The sequence below is a fragment of the Bombus vancouverensis genome, chromosome 6 (assembly GCF_051014615.1).
Source record: "Bombus vancouverensis nearcticus chromosome 6, iyBomVanc1_principal, whole genome shotgun sequence".
NCBI classification, from domain to species: domain Eukaryota; kingdom Metazoa; phylum Arthropoda; class Insecta; order Hymenoptera; family Apidae; genus Bombus; species Bombus vancouverensis.
Window position 1 is genome coordinate 7,630,409 of NC_134916.1, and position 25,774 is coordinate 7,656,182.

Consider the following 25,774-nt stretch of genomic DNA (forward strand, 5'->3'; position numbering starts at 1 on the left):
ATATGAAGATAACGAAGAAAATTAGAAGGGAAATGCAAAAGCAATTTCTATGTTAGGCAGTAACCAAAAACGAACGTTTGTGATAAATAAACCAGGTAGCACGTACGTACGTGTAGAGTATGCATACTTTCGGTAGTATCGTTAATGCAAAATATGCAGAAACATCATGTATCTTGTATTCTATACAACGACAATACTGTCAATTTGTCATGACCACCTAATGACAAAATCCGCAATCACTTAGTTGCCAACCCAATACAAACGATATAACAATCGATAATGTATATCGCGTTCAATGAATTAGACTTTCAACGAACGAAATCTATATGATATGATACGATCTTTTGTTTTCTAGAAAATTGTCCACGATTTCGATATTTTCAAGCCGTATACGAGGAGGAGTTTGAAGGAAAAGTCTTCCAAGTGACAAAATCTTTAATTTGAACAAATTTTGGACGAGATTAAACTCGGTAGAGAAATATATCTAACATCTACAATGTATTATACCAACATGTTTGTAAAGATTTAAAAATTTATAACGAAATCCTCTACGTAAATACAGGTGGCACGTGGATATAGTTTCCTGGAGCTATGAGAAGTTTAGACAAAAATTACTCTCGTACTACCTTGCATCGGATTCTTAGGATAAATACGTTGTTCGAATCTCGGCTGTTTGCCCATAGCATAAATACATAGATGAAATTTCACAAACGGAATAGATGACTCTTGTAGATGTGAAACGACCTGGTACGTTTAATGAAAATTGCACTATTTTTTCAACCCATTCGAATCGCGTGCAAACGGCAAGCGCGAGCGGCAAATTTAAATATTATTCCAAATGTAAGTGAAGTTTTCACGGTAACGAAGTTATTCACGGCCAACAATTACGAGTTTTCGCGTGGAAAATTCCGAAAAGCCTAGAAAGCGTCGCTTTAAACCGGAGGACCGCGAACTTCCGCCGAGAGACGCGATGATATTTTGTAAAGCGCTCGAGTCTACTAGACTAAAAGTTTTTCCACTGCCTTTTTTTTTTTTTTTTTACCTGTTTCAATCTAATTTTTAAGATTAAGGTATTCTTACCGCGATAGGTAAACGACCAGCCACCGAACCTGTAAAATACAACTTCACAGTAACTACAGATACAAAGGAAAAGATATCTAAAGTCCCTGGACGCGGATAATAGCCTAATGCTAGTTTTCGTTTCGATAGTTCTGTATCGTGTATATCTTGTTTACAAGTAATACATCTTAATTTTTGCATTTAACCAACGCGATAGGCGGAGGCTGGCGCACATAAAACTAGCTTGCGTGACTGAATCGCATGTTAGGCGACCTACTCCAGAAAAAGAAAAGATACGGAGCCCAGTGTAATTCAGCCACAATGTACGACAAAGAAATATGCAGAAGCGTGACGCGGTTGTATCATCGTCGCACGATACGTAGTTCGTCACGCGGGATACCCGCGAATTTTTCCATCCTCTTCACAGGCCAACGTCTTCTGAGATTATTAAATTACCCTTCGAAAATTTCCCTGCTATATGCCCTGTGCTCTGTTTTCCTACGGTCGCTTTAAACATCGTTCTCGTATCAATGAGAAAATCGAAGATAGGAAGGAAAATGCAAATTCTACGAAACTGTATGGAATTACCTTCAATTTTTGTCCTCATGTCCCATTTACGGTTTCCTACATACACGTGTACGTGCAAACACGTTATTAAACAATTTGAATATGTATATGGTAACTCGCATAATCATATATATTTCTAGGAAATCTCAACTATCTTAAAATAATGTTGCGTCCGAGATACGAGATGATAGTGGGATTTAGATGATAAGAGAAAAATCTTGAGATACGTGTACGTTTAGCGAAACGAACGCTATTGTACAATATTATTTAACATTTAATAAATTTTGAAGATTTTCCTGGTGATTCGTGGTCGAGGCTAGTAGCTATCGCTTTGGACGAAGCTACTTTTCATATTGGTGATTTATTATGTTAATTAATTAACGTTGTCGTTCTTCTACATTATTTTTATGTACTTTGGTTAATTACACTGCGATGAATATTCCAGTTAATAACGTGTTAACATGGATTTTATTATAATATTTTTAGAGGAATACTGTATATTTATTACTACATTTTCATATACGGTGATAGAGCGAACTGATTTATGAATATACGATGTACGATGATGGATTTGCTCTCAAAAAATCTGTACTATTACACAGGAAAAGACGTATGGTTTCACTTAGAGAGATACAGGTAATCTTGATTGGCTGGAAGAAAAATTACTTTTAAAAAAGATTATCGCTAAACCTCATTCGACGCCGTACGGAACTGCCAACTTTCGCCTACAATGTTTTCTTGTATTTTTAGCAACAAAGAAGATAATTAGATGTCCTGATTTTGATGGATCGCTCTTTATATAGGATTGTTGGAAAATATGATAAACCGAAGCTATTTTCAAGGTATAAATTGCAAATGCAGACTTTCTCTACAAGGTGAGAGGTAACTTTCGTTAGAAATAGTCCCCAGACTCGAGTACACAGCGTGTAAATTATGGATTATGCAGAGTCAGATAATTTGTCTATCCGTGTCAACGTAATTTAGATATTTCATTTTTTAAACTTGCTACACCAAGCGCGGCGATATCATTTTTAATCGTAAGCTATCGCTTCAGTTCATTTCATAAAACGACGATATAACGACGTTTATTAAACTTCGTCCAATATTCCACCAACGTATCCTAATTTCTTCCGCGAAGCTTATCCCGAAAATAGACGTTCAATTAACTCGACTATCGAGTGATTTCTTTTTTCCAACTCTTATCTAACCGACGTATTTTTAATCCGTTTTACCAATGCAAATCACCAACATCGTAGACTATACGTTATTTTCAATAAAGAATACGGTATTTAGAACGCGAGTTGAGGAACCGACCGAACATGACGCGTTCAACGTAATCTTGATATGACGTAAATTTCAAACGTTCTAGAAACGGTAAATAGCAGATAAATTCGAAAATTACAGTTGGAAAAACTCGGCGACCACAAAGTGACGCTAATTTCATCACAAGCCGCGAGAGAAGTCATCCTACGCGTGCTAAAACTCCGTTTGACCGCATAACCAAACGATCACCGTCAGCGTTCGCTTGTCACCAGGTTTTCTTATTTCATTGTGTTATATGAAAGAAGAGAAATGGACTCGCCTGCGCCGTCTCTGTTTCCTGGTTCAGTTTCGTACGACGAGCCAAGAATGGAGGAGAGTACGTATTTTCTGCGTAAATTTTCATTATTCGATTTATTTTCCCAAACTGAAAGAGGTGATTTAGATTAAAGCGATATAAACAAACTGGCATTTTGATCAAAAGGACATACGCGTCCAGCGATGGTTTTTCGCCTGTTAATAAATGGAATAAACGAGCGCCAACAATAGACTGCAGTTATCGGTGATTTAATCGATGCACGTTGCTAACTATAGTCATTCGAAGCTATGAAATTGCCAAAAAAAAAAAAAAAAAGAAGAAAGGACATTATCGCCGAATTATAAATAAACACGGAACGACTAACCGGATAGCGCGTTCTATCTTCCGATAAAACGCATTCTGAAACATTAGGGTACAAGTGTACACGTGTGAAATAAACGGTAAAATATGCCATTTTGCGAAATAAGCGAATATACCGACAACTTATACGCGATATTTGTAATAATTTCTGTATCGGTGCGTAATATCTCTTTATCTTGTAAATGATAATCAACGCCGCGTTTCGACGTAAGCGTACAATTTCGACGAGCAACGTTTCATTAGAAATTCGCGATTGCCCTCGCTGTTCGAGCGTCAAGGGCGGAAAGTAGGAGGCCGAAAACTCCAACAGTAGCGGCCATAGTTGTTCAAAGTTCGGTAGAATCCCTCGGTTATAATCCCTTTAATATATATATTAAAACTAAGAGAAAGAAAAGGGGATGGACGACGCTGTTCGCGCCGTGTTTCGCGCTATTTTAATTTGAAATCGTTCGTTTCCTCAAAACCTGAACTCGACGAGTCAAGAACGTCCATTAAATCTTCAATAGGCGAATAGTATCAATGAATAGTCAGATTTTTCTGAACGTTGCTTGAGAAAAGTATTAGATCAGAGGGAACTGTATAAATGTTAAATTGTAATACAACGTTAGAAAATGAAATATACGTTCGTTACAGACGTCTTCCAGATACATACGCTATTATTAGGTCGTCCGAAAAGTGTCTTTCTTTTGCGGACACGTCTTTTACGACGATGTATCATTATACAAACATGAAACTTAATTTGTCGAACGTTGTGATCTTTATTTTGAGAGAACAAAATGGATGATGCGTAGTTCGACAAAATAATATAAAACAGAAAATGTGCATCCATTATTTCCTTATAAAACGAAAGAAACTTTTCGGACGACCTAATATATACCAATTTATGAAATTTCCTGTCTGGACAAATTGTAAAGATTTTAGGATGTAAAAAAAAGATATTCGTATGGAATATTTACGTATAAATACGTATTATAGATCGATATTTGCGATAGCATATTATCGAACATTTTTCGTAATCAGGCTTTTTGTTCCGAACAAAATATTACCTTTATTCCACGTGCTGAGGCAAGTATTGGGTTGGCAACTAAGTGATTGCGGATTTTGTCAGTACCACCTAATGGCAAAATCGGCAATCACATAGTTGCCAACTCAATACATCGATATCCCGAAACCTGGTAGACAGCAAACCCCTGTCGTCCGCGATAAATACATCACATTCTACGAATGTCTGATCGATTTGACTGACAAAAAGTTTCACGTTGAAAATTAATAAAAATTATCGCACGAATGGAAGGCGATCGATCAGAGACGAAGATGAGGAAGGAAAAGAGTTTGCATGCCAAGACGAACGCTATCTCGGCTTCGTGACAAAAGAGAATAGAAGACGAACAGGGTCCAAGCACGTTTTATAACGTCGTAACCGATACTTTTCCTGTCTGTTGCCTGTCGTTTTCATCTTTTTACTCCATACGTCGGAAACTGTTGGAAATATAGTGGAACGTTAGATCGCACTTCGATCACGTACTACATACGCGATAGCTTCTGCTCCTTCGCGTTGCGTTCATACGGTGAAACATGCTTGGATTTTCGTTGCGGCTGAAAACTTCCGGCGTACAAGGTCGACGCGCAAGAAATCGTTTCGGAAATCGAAAACGAGAAATTTATTAGAGCAGAGATCTGTACTTTTGACAGTCAGCCTTTCCACCGAATATCTGCCTCGCTGCGTCACATGTCATAACGGCGTGCAAGTGTATTCTCTCCTCTTTCTCCCTCTTACCCCTGCCTCTTTCCCTTTTCTTTTTTTTTCTTTTCTCTTCGTGTCATATCAATCTCGCGGCTATTATACACGAACGACGCGTTTGTCCGTGGCGAATATCGATTTCGGTGCATCGATATCTGACCAAGCCGTCTGTTGGTCGTCGATGAAGTTGTACGGGTATCAACATCAAACGATGTAAAAACGCGCGTAAGCAGGAAGATACGATTCGCGGGTTCCCCGGCTCTCGTTATCGCAAACACGTTGATGAATGACGCGTGCAATGGGCCTTCATAAATCAAGTTCCGCGCGAACATGTTAACGGAATCATAAATATTCACCATGCACGCTCTCGTGTTACTGGTACGTTTTAATCGCCTCGGTAGTGGTACGCTCGCAAGGAGAAACGGCGCCCGACTCTTCGAACAAAGAAGAGACCTCTGAAACCAATGATCCGATTGATTGTACCTCGAGTAACTTACGTGTGATGCGTGCCGTTCGAATGTGCAACACGATTACTCAGCTAATGTAAAAACAGCAATGAGCGATCGCTGAATCGTGTTGTTGGTACACCAGGATGCATTCAGTGAAATACATTTCCCTGAGATAATCTATCGCAGCCACATAAAATATGTATGTAATTTGAAACAATTAAGAGATTGTTTAGAACGCGGTTGTTCGGTAATCCTGTGAAATACGTTATATGCGTAATAGAACATTTACATTTATTTCTGAAATTATAGTTATTCGTAAATACGTATATGAGTTATATTTTCTACCAACTTATTAGCGAATGCTTATGTTATATAAAATAATCAATATTATTATTATTATAAATAATCGTTATATAAAATAATTATGTTATATAAAATCGAACCGCGTATAGAAATATACAGGGTGGTTGGTAACTGGTGGTACAAGCAGAAAGGAGGTGATTCTACGCGAAAAAAGAAGTCGAAAATATGGAATGAAAATTTTTCGTTCGAGGGTTTGTTTTCGAGAAAATCGACTTTGAATTTTCGCTCGGTACGCGTGTGGTACGTTATAACGGATCTCACTGTAGATCGTTGTCTCGATGGAAAAATTAAAAAAAAAGTTTTTATTCTATATCTTCGACTTCTTTTTTCGCGTAGAATCACCCCCTTTCCGCTTGTACCACTAGTTACCAACCACCCTGTATATCGAATATAATTTCGCTGTAAAGAACTTGTCATGAACGTATTATCGATATCCACGTAATTCTTTTGTAAAATTTGCTGGCAGAAGGGCGCTTTTCTTTATCGAAGAGAAGAGATTCTGTGTGTTAATTTTCAACGATGTAACTGAAGAATCTGTAACAGGATGCACACAAAGTTAGAAACAATTAAAAATTGCAAATTTTTCCTATTAGGAAGAATCTAATATTTGTTTGTACGATATATAAAACAAGTGTGAAGATTGCAATTATATCCTTGATGCTTACAAACTTAATTCTTCGATCATTTAAAACGAAGTTTAATTCGAATAAATTATTGCAAGTTATTAAATAAAGGAAAATTAATGTTTAACTAATTAATTCAGTGTACTTGCAGAAGATAAAGACGTTATACTAACTTTTCGAAAACACATATCATCGCAGAGTTGTACGCGTCCTTGACAAATTGGACAATTACATGCACATAACTCGCAATTAATTCATATAACTGACATCGTGTTAGTAATTATCACATTTCATGCTATGTAGGTCACGGGTAAGCCACGACATTAACCGGAAACGTAGGAGTTTCCACTAAGCGAGGAAGGACAATAGATACTCAAATAAAATAAAAAGGAAAATAGTTAGTGACATAATAGGAGTTTCATATTACGATAAGAAATATTAAATATTATTACGTGTTACAATTGAAATTTTTTTCATAGTAAAGACCGGTCAAATATCGAATACAGAAATAAATTATTTATTGCACATTTCCAGAATCCGCAACATCGTTGAATCCCCTCTCGTTCAAACAGACAGAAAGGAGGAATTCAAGTGATATCTACGTATCGGTATCGATATTAAGCGTGAACAGAAATGAAACTTGCGCCAAAAAAAAAAAGATCTAATCCATTTACAAAATTGTTACAAAAGAGAATTAATTTTGCCGATCCACATCTATGCTTTCTCGTGTCGTTGTTCGAATCATAAAACGATTGAATATATGGTTGCCTGACAAACGTTTGATCGAAATTCTCACGAGCATACGAAAAACATAAGAAATGAAATTCAAAAAGTTGAACCACGAGTCGTAACAAAACATCGTTAGAGGGAAGCTTACCGCGAAAAAGTTTTCAATTTTCTAATTGCAAAAATTCGATTACGGTGTACGAAGAAAACACGTGTTATCGTTTAGGTTGAATAGGCAAGTTCCATTAATTAACGAGAGAAAAATAATGGCAGGTAGGTGGAGAAGGTTTAGAGACTGCGATTCCCAGCATCAAAGTTATTGCCTTGGATTAATTGCATCAATGACGCGATATATCGAAGAATAGGCCATGGAATTATCGTTTTGCGACAAAACAAGGTTTGAAATGCAAGCAAGATCGATATACCTGGTGGATAAATAGCACTGTGCTATAGAAATTGGTATATGGTCCGATAAAGTGGTCTCGACCACATTGTAATACATGGGGAAATATTTGTCAGCCGTTTTCCTGTGTCATAAATCAAGCTTCTCTCTGCCGTTTGGGATTTCGGGAAACATTTTGATTGATCGTTAATTAGAGAGCGGAAGGTGCGTGCTAGAAGTGGATTTTAGCGTGGTAGATAGTAACATTCGATTATTAATTGTATTATACGTAGAAGAAGGATGTACAGATTGAGTTAGATTCGAATTTTCGGATATTTCGATTGTATCGTCGACGATAACACGGAGTTTCGCGTATGGAGCAAATTATGAATCGGACGTGATAAACGCGAATTGGAATATCATTTAGTTTTGATTTTCTTTCGATCTTTAATTTTGAAAACGAAAGCGTGAAATATGCATTAGACGTGTTTGAATATTATTCGTTTGCCGAGGTGTTCGAATTTAATCGAATAATAAAATGTTACACGCGCGGTTATTAAAAGTATCGTACGGTAAATGACAGATCATCGAGAATGACAGAGACAGTTGAGAATAAAATATCATCGACTTTAAAGTTAAATTTCAACTGGTCGTCTTCGAAAGAATATTTAACTTGACGATAGTTAAAAACATGCTTTCCCTGGCAAAATTATTATCGCTTGCTGGCTAAACCACGCGAATCACTAAATATCTTATAAAATTCCAATATGAATAGGATGAATGTATAATGTGATAAAATAAAGAATGTAAAAGTTACGAAGTAAAAGGTAGGCGAAAGTATATGCATTAAACGCGGAAGGTAATGTTTGCGCGAGATTATTCGATCTAAACCAAAAAACGGTGGTGAGGTTCGCTGGTTTAGATTAGAGCGAAGAACTTTTTGTCTGTTCGTAAATCTTCTATCAGATTCTGTTTAACCTTAATCAGCTGTAGTCTCTTTCTGATACGGTGTATCGGTCGTCGAATCGTTTAATAGGGGTGTGGTTAATCCTGGAAATCTTGGACAAACTTGACGCGAAAGTTCATTCGAGACTTGGCTGGAATCCGATTTAAAAGGCAAAGAGTCCCTCGGCTTGATCTCTCGGTTAAAGCTTCCTTTTCAATCATGAACCAGACCTTTTCCGACCCGGGTCGATCAGAATTCACGTAAATTTTTGATCTCACCGCCACGCAAATTTTTTATCTCACTACCACACAACCATGGTAAATATTTATGTTGTTTCGTAAATATTAAACGAACGAGTTGGTCCTCACCGTTTTGGCAAAGGAACTCCCGTTGGCTTTGTCGGCTCCACGGACTCCCTTGACGCATCAAGGATATTATTTCCTTGTTAATTTACAAAGGGCACAGAGTAACGAACAAGAACAGGCAGTGGCATCTTGTCCAAGGTACCGCCAAAATTCGTTCCTATGCGGAGTTTGCTACAACATTGTCCGCTACATACTCGTCGAAACAGCGTCGTCTCTTTTATATTAAACGTTTCTGAAAAATTTCAGGAATAACCGTAGCTTGCTATCGAGAAAGATGGTTTTAATTGAAAACAGACGCGTACGAAATTGATAATCGAATCTAAGGCTGTTCCATTAACAGGATAAATATCCATCCGCTGTGCAAACCCTTGATCATCAAACGGTAAACTGATCTGAATAAAACCTAATGGTCGGAATAGGTATTTGCCAGATGACGACTAGTCACATTCCGCGTGCGTAGCGAGTTGAATAAAACACAAAGGGATTTTACGATGCCCGTAGCAACATTGCAGCAACGTTCTGCCGTCCTAACCAATAATCGATCATTCGATAACTATTAGATTACGCATATCATATACCCAACGGGCAAACGTTCAAATTTATAGTCCGACTGTTTGCCAGCCTTGACGCATAACCGTTAGTAAACAATGCAATAGTTTAATAGAAAACGACGCGATTAAATAAAATAACCGTGTTGAGAATTGTGGATCTTAATTGTCGAAATAGAAGTAAGGAAACACTAAGGTTACACTTAGAATTCAAACTAAGGTAGTTTTAGATTTATTTAATGAACGATTTACTGGATTCTCGTCGATATACATTTGCACGCGTCTCAGCACTCTCTTTGTCTTACCATCTTCCATACCACACTGCCAACGGAACAGTTACATTCGTCTGTTTTCCAAAACGTCGCGCATACACATACTTCCACACACTCACATTCACATACGTGTGTCACTACTACGCGGCCAATCTAGTCTAGCGCACAAAATTATACATATCTCAATAAACTGTACTGTAGAAAAGCGAATATGTCAGGTATCGATGGATAATATACGACTAACACTCGGATGACTATAATTACCTTTGGTAACGAAAGAATTTGTCCGTACAGTATGCAATCTCTGTCTCTCACCCCTGTCGCTCCTAATGTCAAAATCGATAATCAGACTTTTTTTAAACTTTGCTTTACAAACTGCATGATTTTTCCTACCAGAGCCGCGAACATCCGCTCTAGGAGAAATTCAAGAGACTCTACAGGGATCCGTTCGATCGTAGGATCGCAACGTGCATTCTGCCGGAACGAACGGTTGTATTTCGTAGACGAGAATCCACCATGAAATCCAGCAAACCGCAGAAGCTTATTTACCGGAACGATTGCTCGCTTTCCACCCTCGTGCTCCGCCTCTGCAAGACAACGCGCCGCGTCCGTTCAGTTCGTTCGAATCTGGAATCTAATCGCGGCTGTGGCCAAGTCCGCGGTTCAATTTTTCCTTGAGAATTAACGCTAACATTCCGATCCGCTGAAAACAACCAACGGTTCTCGTGATAGTTATTTTCGTTTGTTGGAAAGAACCAGCGCTGAGATATTTGGAGTGATTGCTCGAGTAGTATCACTGTTTTGTAAACTCTCCTTGTTCAACTCGATGGTACTTTTATGTTTTCTTCGCAAGTATCAAAAGAATGGTTTGCAGATTTTAAAGAGGGTCTTTTGCCAGTGACCAAGAAAAAGAGAAAACGAAAGGAGCAAAGTTGGTCTTTCGTAGAACGAAGTAGTTGGAGCTAATTTGGAGAGATTGCAAGAGGTTTGATGTTAGGAAAGAAGTTACGTAGGGAATTAGAAGAAGGTGCTTTAAATACTGTTTATTAGCGTTTTATTAGGAAGGTTTTACTTAATTTGTATTGCTAAAGTTTATTAAACCACGAAACTCGCTAACAATATTTGGTTATACGCTGATCGAGGCATTGTTCGAGCGTCTGATTTACAAGTATCTTTTAATTCTGTAACATAAACGTTTTCCACTTTGTACGTCGTTTTACTATCAAGTATGAAAACTCGAGAGAGGAAGTTTGAAAATATGATTCCCCTTGGAACGTCGAGAATTTTTCAAACGAATTCCGTTTGTTTAAAACGAAGTAAAATATACGCCCTTGTGCATTCTGACTGAGAGCTCGGAGTAGCATCATCGCCCGGTCGAAGTTCCAGCGATTTTTAAACAAAAAGCGTGACTCGAAAGAGCTCTCGAACCGAGTTGCTGCTCCAAATCGATTGAATTTTCCCCGTCGAGAAAGTTTTATGGAGTTGGAAATAAATGATACTCGGTGAACCGACCGTCTGACGTGTTCTAAATAAACGAGGGAATTCCGTTTCCGTTTCTTTCGAGCTTCTTCCTTGATCATAATTGCGATATACACGCTCAAGTATTAATCGAAACATGGCCGGCTAGTTTTTAATCAACTAATCCACGACGAATCAAACTTTTTCCTAGCCCCAGTCGTCCAATGCGTTATACTTCTCCAAACTGTCAGAGGTGTCATTTTTCTCCACTTTGTCTTGTGTACTTAGAATTCAAAACCGTTTTGCTCTGCTAAAAATCTCGAAACGTCTCGTTGCAACTGTTAGTCCGACCAATTTATCATTATCGTACGTCGATATTTTCTATGTGCAAAAAAAAAGAATACGTAAAATAGAAAGAGTGTAAAGGAGAGAGAAAGAGAGAGAGAGAAATGGAAGATGTATGTGTACATTTCAGTGGTAACGTAGAGTATCTGGAAGCAAGACAAAATATACGAGTATATAAATGTATGAGTAAATGAACTATGGTCGTAAATATCTCTATCAAACGTTCCTTTCCTGCGAAAGCCTATAGTTTATGAACATGGGCGTGTTCGGTTAACGAAGACTATTCGCAATGAATTTACTTAACAAATCATTCATTCATAATTCGTTATCCGATGACAGCTACCGTGCGACATCCGTTCACGATACGGAAAATTGAGCAAGTCTGTGTTACGATTTTATGGCCAAGAAACTCGTAATTAATCGTTTGGCATTACGTTCGATGTTTCTATCGATGTTGAGAAAGATTGGAGAGAAAAGTACGTGAGTTTTATGGCTAAAAAGTTGTGAGAAAGTCTTGTAACAAGCGTACGTTCTGCACGGATGTGGAACGTTTTTATTCATTTTACAGGATGTGTTCGTATTTCGTAGAAACTTATTTCTCCTATCTCGTTATTTGTTTCATTATTATCATTAATTGGTCGATACCGAAACAACGTATATTACTGGAATATGAAAATCCAACAATCGGCGATCGAAGATCGATCAAGGGATCGAATAGAAGCTAGCTACTTACGGTTTTCGTTGTCTAGACGGAAGAACTTTCGCCTGTCGGGTTTGGCCTGATTCCCGTGCGCTTCGATGACGAGCTCCGTATTCAGGAAGTTTAATTAACCTTCGACCGCGACAACGTTATCCTTGGAAATCACGTTTCATCCCGTGTCGAAAGAAGAAATTCCACGCGAACTAGCAACGTGTTTGTCACGGTCAATGCGATCAGTGTGTAACACAGCTTGTGTACACGTGTATGTACTATGTCCTGTGTGTGCCGTAACCAGTGACAGCGAAGTATAAAATCTAACAAGCCCGCGCCTTTCGTCGCGCGCGAGATTGGTTATCCATATTTCATGGACGTGTAGATTTATCGTGCAGGTTGCGGCCAACAGCTTGCTTTTTACTACGTGGCCGCGTGTACCCGAAAATGGCTAATTTTATAACGAAGCCGGTTACGAGCGTGCTAAATCGTTCGCGCTAGGTTGCACACGGGAAATTCGTTGAACGTAACGTTCCTTGGATTTTCATATTGCGGATAATGCGGGATATGCCTGCTAGATTAATAAATTTCTTCGGAGGCTAGGAAAGAAGTTAAGGAATGGAACGAGGTAGGTTGTTTCGTTGAATGAAGTTGAAGGAAGTTGGTGAATGGGTGATGAAGTCAGAATGCGAGTTTCATTCGGTCGAGTTGCAGAATAACGTGGTAACGCTTAAAGTATTTCAACATAGTATATTAAAATCTATTTAAGGAAAGATTTCCGTCGCGAGGATTTCAAAATGTGAACTAATTGAGAAATATATAATTTCAAGAAGAGTAACTTGTGCCTCTCCGCTCGTTAGTAAATACAGTAATTATGTTTAATTAGAAAACTCGGCTGCCTTCGTATCGAGATATGTACGTCGTTAAGACTTATTTAATCGTTATTAGACATTTTATCAGAGCAGAGCAAAGATTTAGAAGTCGTAATACGATTTCTGCAAATCCTCGAAATCTCGCGACGCGCCTGTTGCCTCTCTCGTTTATTAGAACGAGCAATGAGCTCCACGTATAAATACGTAGTTTGAATAATGACTATTTATGACGCCTGTACGGCATATATGTACGAACGATAATGCCATAAGGAGTGTATATATTGCGGACAAAGTACTTACACAATGATTATCGCGAGTAACAGACGCGAGATGTTCGTCGTGTTATCGTATTTCTAATTTGTACCTTTTAATACGCGAATCGATTCGTTTAAATTTATTATTTCCTACGATAGTCAAGAGTTTAAAACTCTAAAAAGGAATTCAGAAAGCTTTTTCCATCGTTTCCCCCCGAGTTTTTATTTCTTTTCTCTTTCGTCTGTATTTTTTCCATTTTTTTTCTTTTTTCCTTTTTTGTATTTTCTGAACGCGCAATAGATCGTACTTTAGCCTAGATATTTTTTCTCTGAAACTTCTATTCAGTTAGATTTAATTAATTCGAAATTTCCGATTCTGTAACTTGTTATTTGCGATTCTCGAACTGCTTTGGTCCTTTTAGAATATTTCGAAATTTCCTCGCCGTCGTTCCGCATTCGAGCAGAGTGTCTCGTCAAACGTGAAACAGCGGAAAATACTTACAAAATTGTAAACTGTCTTTCTTCGATATTTCGTAGCATGTCGATAAACGTAATTAACGTTCTGGTAACTGAGATAAAATACCGCAGTGAACGGGTCAGTGGTAGTAAAATATGATACGCGTCTACGATTAATAATAATCTGCAACGATCAAAGCAACAACGGCTTGTTCTCAATTGGCTACGCGATGATACAAACCGAAACAATCGCGTAAATTATTTGCAAAATTACGGATCCAGAATTACCGATATTGTTGCTACTATTTATACAGACTACGTCAAAATTGATAAATCGAAAGACAATTCTTACGTCATTGTCCGAAACAAAGTAATAATTACGCCTACTTAACAGGCTCTTTCGCTATTCGTTACAGCAATTAAAAGTTTTCCACGGTATGTCGTATAATTATGTTGAAGGAGAAAATACCTACGTGGATGCGCATGATGTTGAAAACATAATTACTATCATCCCTAACCAGCCACGACGCCGTCGCGGCATCGAGCTTCGTGAATAGTCGAGACACGTGTAATATGCGTAATACCAGCGTCAGATGAGGACTGAAGCAACTAGGATGGATAAGGAAACCTTGTCTTAGGTATTACGAATCCAAGCGTGCAACGTGTATTTAAGGTTTAGCCTTGTAAGTCTGATGGATCCAGGGAGGAGCTATCGTTGATCCTCATCGATCTGAACCCTTCTGTTTGCCATTCCATTGCTCCCTTGTGCCGAGCAACAAAGAGGAAGGACAGAAAAGTGAAGAACAGTGACACGATACTACCGAACAACGGATCGATGTTCTTGATACATAACAGTCATAGTCTGTTAATACAACGCGTCGAGCTAATAAACTGCGACTGACTTTCGTTTGCCAATCGATGGATGTCGTTGCATCGTAGACGATCGTTCGACTTAAACTTTATGGTCGGGTTACGTATTTTTTAACCGTTCGAAGAGGTATGATTAATCAGAGTATTTGGGAAGCGAACGAGGGAAGTTGATGTAGAAGCGGCAAGCTCGGAACACGATTTCAACGCGTGATTCAATTTAGTCGACGTTCTACTTAGTCCAGTTTAGGGAAACTACGATACGAAGTCGGCGTTTATCAGCGTAAATCATTCTGTCGCGTTATTATGGCAAACCCGAGTTAATACACGGGCGTAAAATTTATATGGCGGAATAAAGCGGAGGCCGGACCTTAGTCGTTAGTCGTTAACAAAGCCGAATCAACGTGGCTGCTGCCGTTCCGGCCGCTCCAAGTGCAATGTCCACATACCGCTCTAATAATAGTGACACAAATAACGCGCGTGTACCACACGGCTGAATTCAGCACGAACATTCGCTTGTTATCGAACTGGCGATTCGTATTTTCGCGAACTTGCACCAAAAGCAAGGTAATTCGCGCCGAGTTCGCCCCCTCTACACTACGAGTCCTTAACTTTCTGCCTCTGTGTGTTTTCACCTGATGATCCTGCGGTGGGTTTTCTCCAGATTCAAGGGTAGATATAATTTGTAGCCTGTACAAGCTGAATACAAAAGGCCACGATAGCTACGGCGAAAATAGTACGTGCAATTAAGAGACACGTTAATTAATCTGATAAACGTAAGTGAAAAGAGTTAGCGTACAAAATAAAGCGTAAAAAGAGAGAATCGTTATCATTACGGTGCTACAAAAAGGTTTGCGTCTATAAAAGCGATTATTATCATTATTGTCATCATTAAAAGTTTATTACAGAAAGACGTTTATTATCATACTGCTGCAAGTTAAATAAAAGTATCTCTTTCTCGTCGCGATTCGTATTGTATGGCAGAGACATACATCAAAAAGAACCGTCTGAAACGACTTTCTTTCAGATACTCTTTCAAATGGCAATGCATTTTTCCATGTGAAAAAGAACGATCATCCGCTGCGTTCAATTCGAGCGAAGACGTCATCTTGATCAGGAGTTTCCCGATGTTTAAACAAAAACCAGGGAACAAAGAAATGCCGGTTGAACGTTGAATCAATCAAAGTTACCGCGTGTAAAAAGTACAAATATCGAACTGTCGATTCACGATCCCATAAGCTTCTAACAGAAGAAAAAATAAAACGTTTCTTAGGTTAACGATCTTGTCATTTTTACTCGCAATCGTATCTTTCTTATCGACCAATTCAACCTTCCTTTCTGAAGCATCTTCAACGTTATTGGACACGTGCATTTTAAACGATCGTTAGGCTATTTTTCTGCTATCCTCGTTTTTTCCTCTTGGCAACCGCTCAAATGGTTTTTATCAGCATAATTTCGGAAATGAAACGGTCAGTAATTAAAAGTTAAGCTTCTGGCCACGCTGGTATCGCGATCTTCTTTACAGCGAATCCACGTTCGAGTTTTTCCCACGAAAGAAACGAAAAGCTGACGATTAAATTTTGTATCAATTTCGTTTGAGCGGTGAAGTCATTTCGTTTTAGCACCGTTTTAAGATAATTGTCAAATTTCAAATTACGTCATATACTTCCTGTTTCAAAGCGCGTTCTATAAACGTCGTACTGAGGTGCTAAAATTACAAAGTAACTCGTAGGTTTAAACGTAAATTCATCAATGTAGCGACGTCTGTGAATGGAGTTAAACTATTTGAACTATGCATACGGACGAAAGGAAAAGAATAAATTGAAAACAATAGTAAACAAAGTGCATACATCGCAAATAGAATTTTCCTTTAAAATTGCTATTTGGTAATACAATTTTCCTTCAAACTAATCTCAATGACGGTGCGATACCAATTTCCTTCGACTTTCTTTTTAGTTAATTTTCGCATTTATCCTGATTTCGTGGCGTCGATGGTTCCTTCGCTGGGTCCAAAATTAACTGCGTCGATACGCGAATTGCATTCGTAATTAGCTGCGATCTGCTGCTGCATTTTAATTACGCGTTATTATACGACCAATTGGGCCAATTCAGGGATATATTCGCCACGAAGATTAGTCAGAAAACTTCTTGTCGATTTCGAATTAACACGTATTGATTTCGATTAATTTTCTGTGATACGCTGTACTTTATATGTTAATACAGTTATAACAATAAATCATTCAATAAGATCAGGTAATTTATACTGTGCTGTCAAAAAGTTTCGTATTATAAAACAGGAATTTCTATTAAAAGCCGATGATCCTTTTTAATTGAATTCTATTACTGAGAATGGACTAAATTTTCATCAATCTTGAATTACAATTTGACGGAGAAGTCGAATATAAAGTAAAAGATTGAATTCTTATGAAATAATTTTGATTGAAATCTCCTATTATGAATTAATTCTAATATCCGTATATAGTATAACTTTGTTCTAAGTACAGAAGCTGCTCTAAAATTGATTAAAAAAGAAAAGAAGAAAAAAGCAAACAATTTTTCTTCCAGATAAAGCGAAATAAGTTTTCTGAAAATTAATCGCCTTGCAGAACGAACCAACTCCATGTGTAGAAGATGGTTTAGAATTAATTAACAAGAAACATTTTTGCACCCTCTGCATCGAACCGTCCAATTAATTTCTAATAACCGATTCGCCTACCAATTAGGAAAAAATTCTTAATTAATCCCTCAAAAGCTTGCGTCAACACGTGAAATTCGATGCTTCGTGTTGAAAAATAATAATTCGTGTGTCGTGTTAATAATTTCAAGGCAAAGTACGTCTGACTCTTTAACGCCTCTAATTGATTGAAGCCAGTGCTCATCGAATCGAACAGTATTACCGTAATAAAGCTTCTGAGAGTGAATTTCGTCGCGGACAAAGAAAATTCCAGAGTGGTTTTGAAACAATTCGGAGCCATGAGCTTTTGCTCGTCGAGGTATCCAATTAATTTCGATTAATCTTCGAAACGATTCGATCGAAATTAATTAGTTAGCGAGCTTAACAAGTTCCCGTTCATGACCAAATATTCGATCGGTAGTAGCAAAATATATTCTTCGGAGAACATCGGTAATATTTACTTGGATATTATTTTATAAAAGTCATCTTATTAAAACGTGTGAAATTCATTAAACGAAACATAATACGTGCATCGCTGTATCCCGCTTCTACCAGACATTGGATATTATAAAAATTGGCTTTGCAAAAAAAATAATGAGAATGCTCATTAGACGCTATGTGGTCGGATATTTGCTTTTAGCGGAAAGCGTATCTGGAAAATGATACTTGTCGTATAAAGCTTATAACGCCAGAAAGCACGTAGCAAGATGTTACTATCGCGTATAATTTAGTCGCAGCAAATGGTCTATTTCTGTGGTAGAATGTGAATTCAAACTAAAATCGCTAGCATAGACAATATCGTGAGCGATTCTTTTAAACGCCTGGCGAAAGACAATGACTAAAACAGCACGATGAAAATTCTAGTTTTCTAAATTTGACGAACAAAAGTGCACGAAACGTATGGTGAAACTCTGATAAATATTTTTGTTTTAACGAGAGAAAAAACGTTTTTTCCACGTGAAATAAATAGCGCTATGACAAGTCCTGTATTTTTTTAGACAATTTCGCGATATTTTTGTAGAGATAGGTTTAGATCTTTGCGATAAATATGCTAAAGTAATAAACGAAGCTGAACTATGTATTGCCGGCTGAAGGATTTAATCAACCAACTAGAAATCCCAACGCAAACATTTTTCATTCATCGTTGAGCACTTCAAAGCTGCAACAGCATAACACATCATTCAAGATAGGCTAGCATGAAATAAATCCTGCAGCTTGTCAACTATAACGAAAGAACCATGGACAGCTAACGTATCGGACGTGTCAAACACGAACATGCATAAATTTGCAATTCAGGCGTGTCCCTGTGAGACACGCGGCCGACCTCGTTAAACAAGATAACATTAGCTGAAAACTCAACCGCTTTCTTCTCCCATAAAACTGACCAATCGATGGCAAACAATGTTCGATCGATAGAATTGCAGGCATTTTTCAATTATTTTAGGTTCAATCCGAACTCTTCGTCTACATCTCACCCTCAGACATTTCAGATTTTCGATCGGTTCCTTTCGCTATCTTGAATAATTCCAAATGAAACAAATCAGCTTGTAACGCGTTACATATGCCATTCAGCCTGTACTTTTTACTCAAAATCATAAATCCAAGATATTTGAAACAGGAAGCCCGCGTCCGTGTCTCTCGCTCGAGTAGCCGCCCAAAGAGCTCGTAACGCGGCATTTTTTGTTTTAAAATTCCGACCACTAGCGTGCATAGCAGTTTTACGACGTCGTCATATCCAGGCAGCCCAGTGTGCAGCAAATGTATACATAAAATCCGAATTGTAATCGAAATCGATAAACCGAACGCGAAGCTACACGTTCCTTGAAACATAGCGATCGCACGGTCTGCGATGAAGCGACGTCGGTCGGGCGGGCTAATAATGTCGACAGCGCGGCACAAAGAAGCCGGCACGTAGTAGAAAGCTTCCTTCAGTCGCTGGGTATTACCAGGACGACGACGGTACAGTATTCGCGAGCTTCGGCGTTGCTGGGCTCAGCGTAGATTTGTAGCCTGCAACGGGCACGTTCATCCCCTAAGTCTAACGTCTACTTTGCCCGGTTATATATGACCAGTCCGCCACTATATACACTTATCGCGCGCATACGTTGGCCAGCCTCAAATCCCATCGTGCTTTTTGAACGTGAAATATGGAAGGCTCGCGAGAAGCGGGAGGAGGGTGCATGGCCTTGGTAGATCTCTTGGTTCGCGAGAGTATCAGGTAAAATGCTTCCTCGCTCCCCTCTCTCTCTCTCTCTGTCTCTCTTTCTCTTTCTCTTTTCGTGCAAACGTTGGCTCGTACATCGGCGTAGGGTATGGCTCCATCGGTGTACTCTGATGCACAGGAAAGCCGCGGCTTCTTGCGGGATTCTACGACCACAGTTTCTATGACACGGCGAGAAAATTGGTCACCTACGTGAGTTCACTAGGGACAGATCTTGTTGTCAGCCGCTCTATCCTGCTTTCAAGTAAATTCGTCGACCTTGTCGAATCCACTTGATCCTGGAGCGTCTGTCGCGCGGCAACAACAGCACTTTGTTTTCTTCTTCGTTATTCCGTTCGATGGTTCTGTACAGATTCGTGCTGAAAGATTGATAAGACACGTTCAGAGAAAGTGCTTTAGCGTTTACCAGAGCTTGCTGCTATTTAGTCGTATGTACATAAATATTATACCGACGTTACATCACGGAATGTTCCGAAAAAATACCTGTAGTACCGCTTGATGTTAACACTTTGACTGCCACGTCAAAATCACATGTTTCGCCACGGGAGTATTTTTATTATTCAAAGCATATAATGGCAAAATAATAATAAATTGACGATGTAAGACAACATTCTTCTCGAATGGACCGTTTATCTTACGGGTGACCACCGTGGCGCCTTGCTAACAGTTGATAGCGATATATTATAACAAGGCTTCGTTTATTTCAATAAACCATTCGCATTCGTTATTTTATTGTAAGCAAAACGTGCAGAATATATTGTTGAAACGTGTAGAAGATATTGGGATGAAATGATAGAGATCCGCAAAGAAAATTATGTTTGTGATAAACCAGTGGTAGTGGTAGATTACAACAGAGGAAAACGTGCTGTAGATTTATCAGATCAAATGATAGCATATTCCACACCACATGGAAGAACCCTCAAGTGGTATATAAAATTAGCTTTAGAGTTATTGTTAAATACATCAATTTCAAACGCGATGATACTCTATAAACAAGCAACAAAAACAAAAATCAAGGTATCAGATTTTAGAATGGCACTCGTAATGCACCTTACACAGTTCCATTCATTGGAACCGTAAAATATACTTATTCGACAAATATTGCGACACGAAATGCAGAAGAAAGAAGGACAAGCGTACCTGGCAGGAAAATTTTGCAGAGTGTTATAAAAAAAATGTCACACAGTTAGGATCAAAAATTGCTAAGAATCGGACCAAAAAGGTGACCACCTATTGTCCAGATTGTATCGATGAGCAACATTTATGTTTAAAGTGTTTTAACACAGTGCACCGTTAAATGCAAGATTTGTTCTCATTTTTTTTTATCGATGTTCTAATAAAAATGTTTAATTGTTCAATGGGCCACTTTTTATTTCAAAGTATCTTCTATTTTTCGGTTATATTCAAAATACCCTAACTGTCAATTTTCATACAGTTTTTACAATTGTAAGAAGTTCATGCGCTCCGTTCACCAATGACCACCATGGCGTCACAGGAGAAACCGTGGCCGGTCATATATGGTCAACGTAGCAGTCAAAGTGTTAAAGGCTATTAAAGAAATGTACGTACGTACTTGGCATCGATACGTTGTTTCAATAATATGCAGAGTGGAAATAATATGCAGAATGGAACGGAAAAAGGTTGGAGAAACACTTTACGAGCGTATGCATAGTTATTCGTCAAAAGAAGGAAAAGAGTGTCAATAAGCGTAGCTTCAAAAAATACTAGCTCCTGAGTTACGACGTTAACGACGTTAAACACTTTATCTTTACAGTATACGTGTGTTCGATATCACGGTCGTTCATCTCAACACATACGTCGATACATTTTCTCGGAGAAGCACCCACACGTTGTGAAGATCCCTAGCATTTTGGTTACAGTTTTCTATTCGTTGTATAGACTCATTTAAGGAAGCAATCGGTTCATCATACACCAAACATCTTGTAACGCCGAAACCAATGACTCTTTTCCTCATGTTTGTTAGGATTTTGCTTTGTTCTTTGCTTGTTTTGACGAGTATTATGTGCCAGTACTGAAGCGTTTGCCCAAGTTTCTCGTAAGATTGCCCATATCTGTGTGATATGTGGTAACTTGCGATCGTTACTTTTCTTGGTGATACCTACCACGCTGAAACGGTGGTTGCGAATTATTTTTGACGTTGAATCTCGTGCAGTCGCGTTTGATATATCGGTAATCTCAGTGTATCACGCCAGTAGCTAAGTTTCCACGGAACACGAGCAATAACAAAGCCAATCAAGTTCACAGTTTCTACGAGGAAGAAGCCTTTGCACCGAAGGCCAATCTAGTTAGCACTCGCCGACACAAAGAGCTCGCTTTCCATCTTTTCTTCGCTTTAATACCTATAACCACAACGGTGGCGAAGAAAATTTGTGTACTTGAATCGTGTTCCCGGCTGTTGTTCCACGCGAAATCTACGATTCTTGGTGTAATCGCGTGGCTGCCGTGTTAATTAAAACGCCTTTCAAGGCACGTTTAATTAAACCGCTTCTAATAAATTCCGTAATATCGTGGCGGCGTTTTGTCATTTATTCAACGTTCGCGTACAGTTATCAAAGATCGGCTGACACTCGATAATTCAGCGACGCCGAACTAAAACCTGTCGTCGGTTAGGCTCGTGTGAAAAACGAGCATAAAAAGATACTCGTGCAATTTAGCTTATAAATGTGCGTTATTAAACAGGATGCTTTTTACGTGATAACGTAGATGGGTATAATAAAAAGATGTGCAGGTTTGTTATTAAAGCCAATGCAAATTGCAATCTGACAAGGAATTTAAACCGAACATCGTTTTCATTACACGGAAGAAAAAGCATTCGACTATTTTCTACCTCTACGTATCGTTACAGACACGGCAAAGTGATTATTCCAACTCTGCAATCTCTTTCCCCGTTGATGTCAGAAATTCGCTCGATCGCGATACCATCTCCGCCATCGTCGCGTCGTTATTAAACAGTTGCCGTAATTTGCATAAAGCGACACGCGTATCTTAGATTACGCGTCACAGAGTGACAAGCTGTGCTCGCGTCTATAATCCCAACAGCTAAAATGAATACGAAGCACGCGCGTTCGCGAGTCCCTCGTGAAATTCGGTACTCTTTAATTGCCAGGCTCGAAGCCTGTGCGATTCCTCTACTAGGACTCGCGTAATCTCCGTGAAAGAGATTCGCTTTGCGCGAGCATAGAACAGAGAATAGTACACTGGTGATTAGTGCTGACGCGTTTGCAGAACGATTTGCAGCGTGACACGCGCGGAACGTTGAAAACGAAGTACAAGGTGTCTTTGGCAGAATCCTTCGACGATTGCCGCAGACACGACTGCTCGTTTGTCTGGCAAATGTTGTAAAGTCTGACTCGACTGACAGAACCGCGTTTATTCATGTTTCAGAGGGGCAGCTGTACGCAGCGACAGTGGCCGACTTCTCCGGTGGCGAGCCGCTGATTCACAGGGAGAAGATCCGCACCGAACGTTCCGATCTCAACCAGCTGAACGGTAATGGAAGTCGCGCAAATTGCATTGGAATATTCGCACGTTGAATTCTAGCGAACGCGATACCGGCTTTTCTATCGCGATACTCGCCAGCCTCTATTTTCCTGGCAGCGCAGAATTTTGCCACGTTTCTAAATTTTAATTGCGCTCCATCTGATCTCTCGCTTCGTTTTATGTATCTCGGAAGTATTATGTCGTAGCATCGCGTAAGAAAGTATACGACAAGAGTTTGCATTGTGTTATTCGCGTAACTATTACGATTAACTGAAATACAAAATAAAATAATTAAAAATATCAGACGTCTACCGAGGCAAATAATTCTGGGCTTAATTAGGTAAGAAAACGCAGAGCCGTAAACAGCGATCAATTTAACCGTAAAATATTGAAAGAAAGCAGAGAGTTTACGGATAAGATTGAATTTTAAACTAGAAAATCATTTTTACGCGAACTATTGAACTCTCGAGTTGCCTCTGGTAATTGAAATATTCGATATTTATTTAATCGACGTTTTAACGATCGCACTTGGAAAACCGGTCGCGACAGAATGTCCAGCAATTGCCGTGCTATTTTTGAATTTCCCGTATCTTCTCATCGTACCGCGTCCATATAAAATTTTACGACACGGTCGCACGTGAAAAGTTATCGCATGGCATTGTGCTTGTTATACTCGCAGCTCGTATACAATGGACGATGCTTAAACGATGTAAGAAGCTTTGCATAAATTATATGCTGCAATTTGCGTATTCACCTAGACGTGCTTTTTTTTCTTCCTCTTATTTTTTTTTTTCATTCTTCTCTTATTTATCACCGATTGCGAGTTGCGAATTTGCGATGCACAGTTTTGTATAAATTACATAATCCATTCAAAGCTTCGGGAATTTTTGATCGATCGCAATTTCCACGCGGCGATCCCGTTGGCAATTTATCATACTGCCCGCTCTTTCGAAATTACCAAGTTATTGGAAGATCCATCTAGGATCCGAAACGGCCGCATAATTTCCTCTGCATTGTAAAATACGTGGAACGTTATCGAACGAGAAGCGTAATTTAGAAAGAAAAGAGAAGATATGAGAAGAAGGAAATGAAGACGGAGATGGAGGTATTCGTCGAAACAAACAACAAACTGCGATGAATTTAACCCTTCAAAATGTTAAAGCAGCATAGCGAACAGTGTACCGTCGTTTCACGGTTTGCTTGTTTTTTTTTTTATTATTATTTAATTTGTACTTTACAATTTGTCCAGCTGGACATTTGGTAAATTTTTCTAACTTAATTGCTAAATAACATGTGGATGACTACCCCCAGCGGTATACCATCTTCGAGTTTGACTATTTTATTTCTTTAGTGAGGTCAGTGGGGTGTTTTTTTTTTTTGGTCTTCTTTCTATGAGAGTTTTGCTCGCTTTAGCAGCCAGCTGGTTGATTTGTTTCTTTCGAACGAATACCGTTACCCCTAACGATAAATTCGAACGTTACTGTTACAGGACCGAACTTTGTCAGCTCGTTTGCGTACGAAGATTACGTCTTCTTCTTTTACCGAGAAACAGCCGTCGAGTACATGAATTGTGGCAAGGTAAGGCTTACGAAATATTAACGACGCGCTACCTACCTATTTATATTTACCTACTCGATATCAAAGACCGTTTTACGATGCGGAATTTCCAAAGCGACGACATTGCAATATCGAAATGTCACTCTTTGTCAGCGAAAGCACTTTAACGAGCGATTTCTTAAAAAATGGCCATACGTAACGTACGCTTTACGATCTCTACTATTCCCTATATTCTTGGTATTCTCAAATTTTCACGCACCGACAATTTCCTTTCCTTTTGCCCCCTAATCCCAGTGGCAAAGTAACGCAGTATAATAGCGCTGGGTGCAGGCTAGAGTAAGACGGTCCGAGTAAAGAGGAAAGAATCGAAGAAGCCGATTGTTCGAAAGCTCCGGCTGCATTTGTGTTTTAGGCAGTGTACTCGCGGGTCGGTAGAGTGTGCCAGCACGACAAGGGCGGACCTCATGCGTTCAGCGACAGATGGACGAGCTTCCTGAAAGCGAGGCTCAACTGTTCCGTGCCCGGCGAATACCCTTTCTATTTCAATGAAATACGTGAGTATGCCTGCATGTACACACATCGTATATACGTGCGCCCGTAAGTTCGCCATGGTATGACGTTTGCCGAGACCCTCGTCGAGTGCTCTCCAGTCCCTATGTGCCGGACAAAGGGGTTGGCCTAACCGGTGTACTACCTTGCAGACGTATCGAGTGGGATCCGACCAATTTTACAAACAAACTGCCTCGTTGCGAAAGGCACGCGAAATTTATCGTTCGTCTGGAAAATTTTTCCACGGCATTGGTAGGAGACGGTAGAAAATGGAATTTTTTCGCTAGTTGGTGATACGGACAAACGTTGTTTATAGGTATTATTGCGCTGTATTAACTACCGGTAGTTA

General features: G+C 39.1%; 1 protein-coding gene and 1 long non-coding RNA gene across 3 annotated transcripts in view; both read left to right on the plus strand.

The window, feature by feature from the left end:
• LOC117157940 (semaphorin-1A) overlaps positions 1-25,774 on the plus strand; it is a 382,000-nt gene that overhangs the window by 320,656 nt on the left and 35,570 nt on the right. For both annotated transcript variants that reach the window (XM_033336297.2, XM_033336296.2), the window contains exons 7-9: positions 23,224-23,328; positions 24,809-24,897; positions 25,289-25,430. In XM_033336297.2, the coding sequence (XP_033192188.1) occupies positions 23,224-23,328; positions 24,809-24,897; positions 25,289-25,430 (336 nt within the window). The remainder of the gene's footprint in view (positions 1-23,223; positions 23,329-24,808; positions 24,898-25,288; positions 25,431-25,774) is intronic.
• On the plus strand, positions 3,139-3,527 carry LOC143302860 (uncharacterized). Its single transcript, XR_013058686.1, has 2 exons — positions 3,139-3,265; positions 3,371-3,527. It is a non-coding gene; the product is annotated as an uncharacterized LOC143302860 (long non-coding RNA).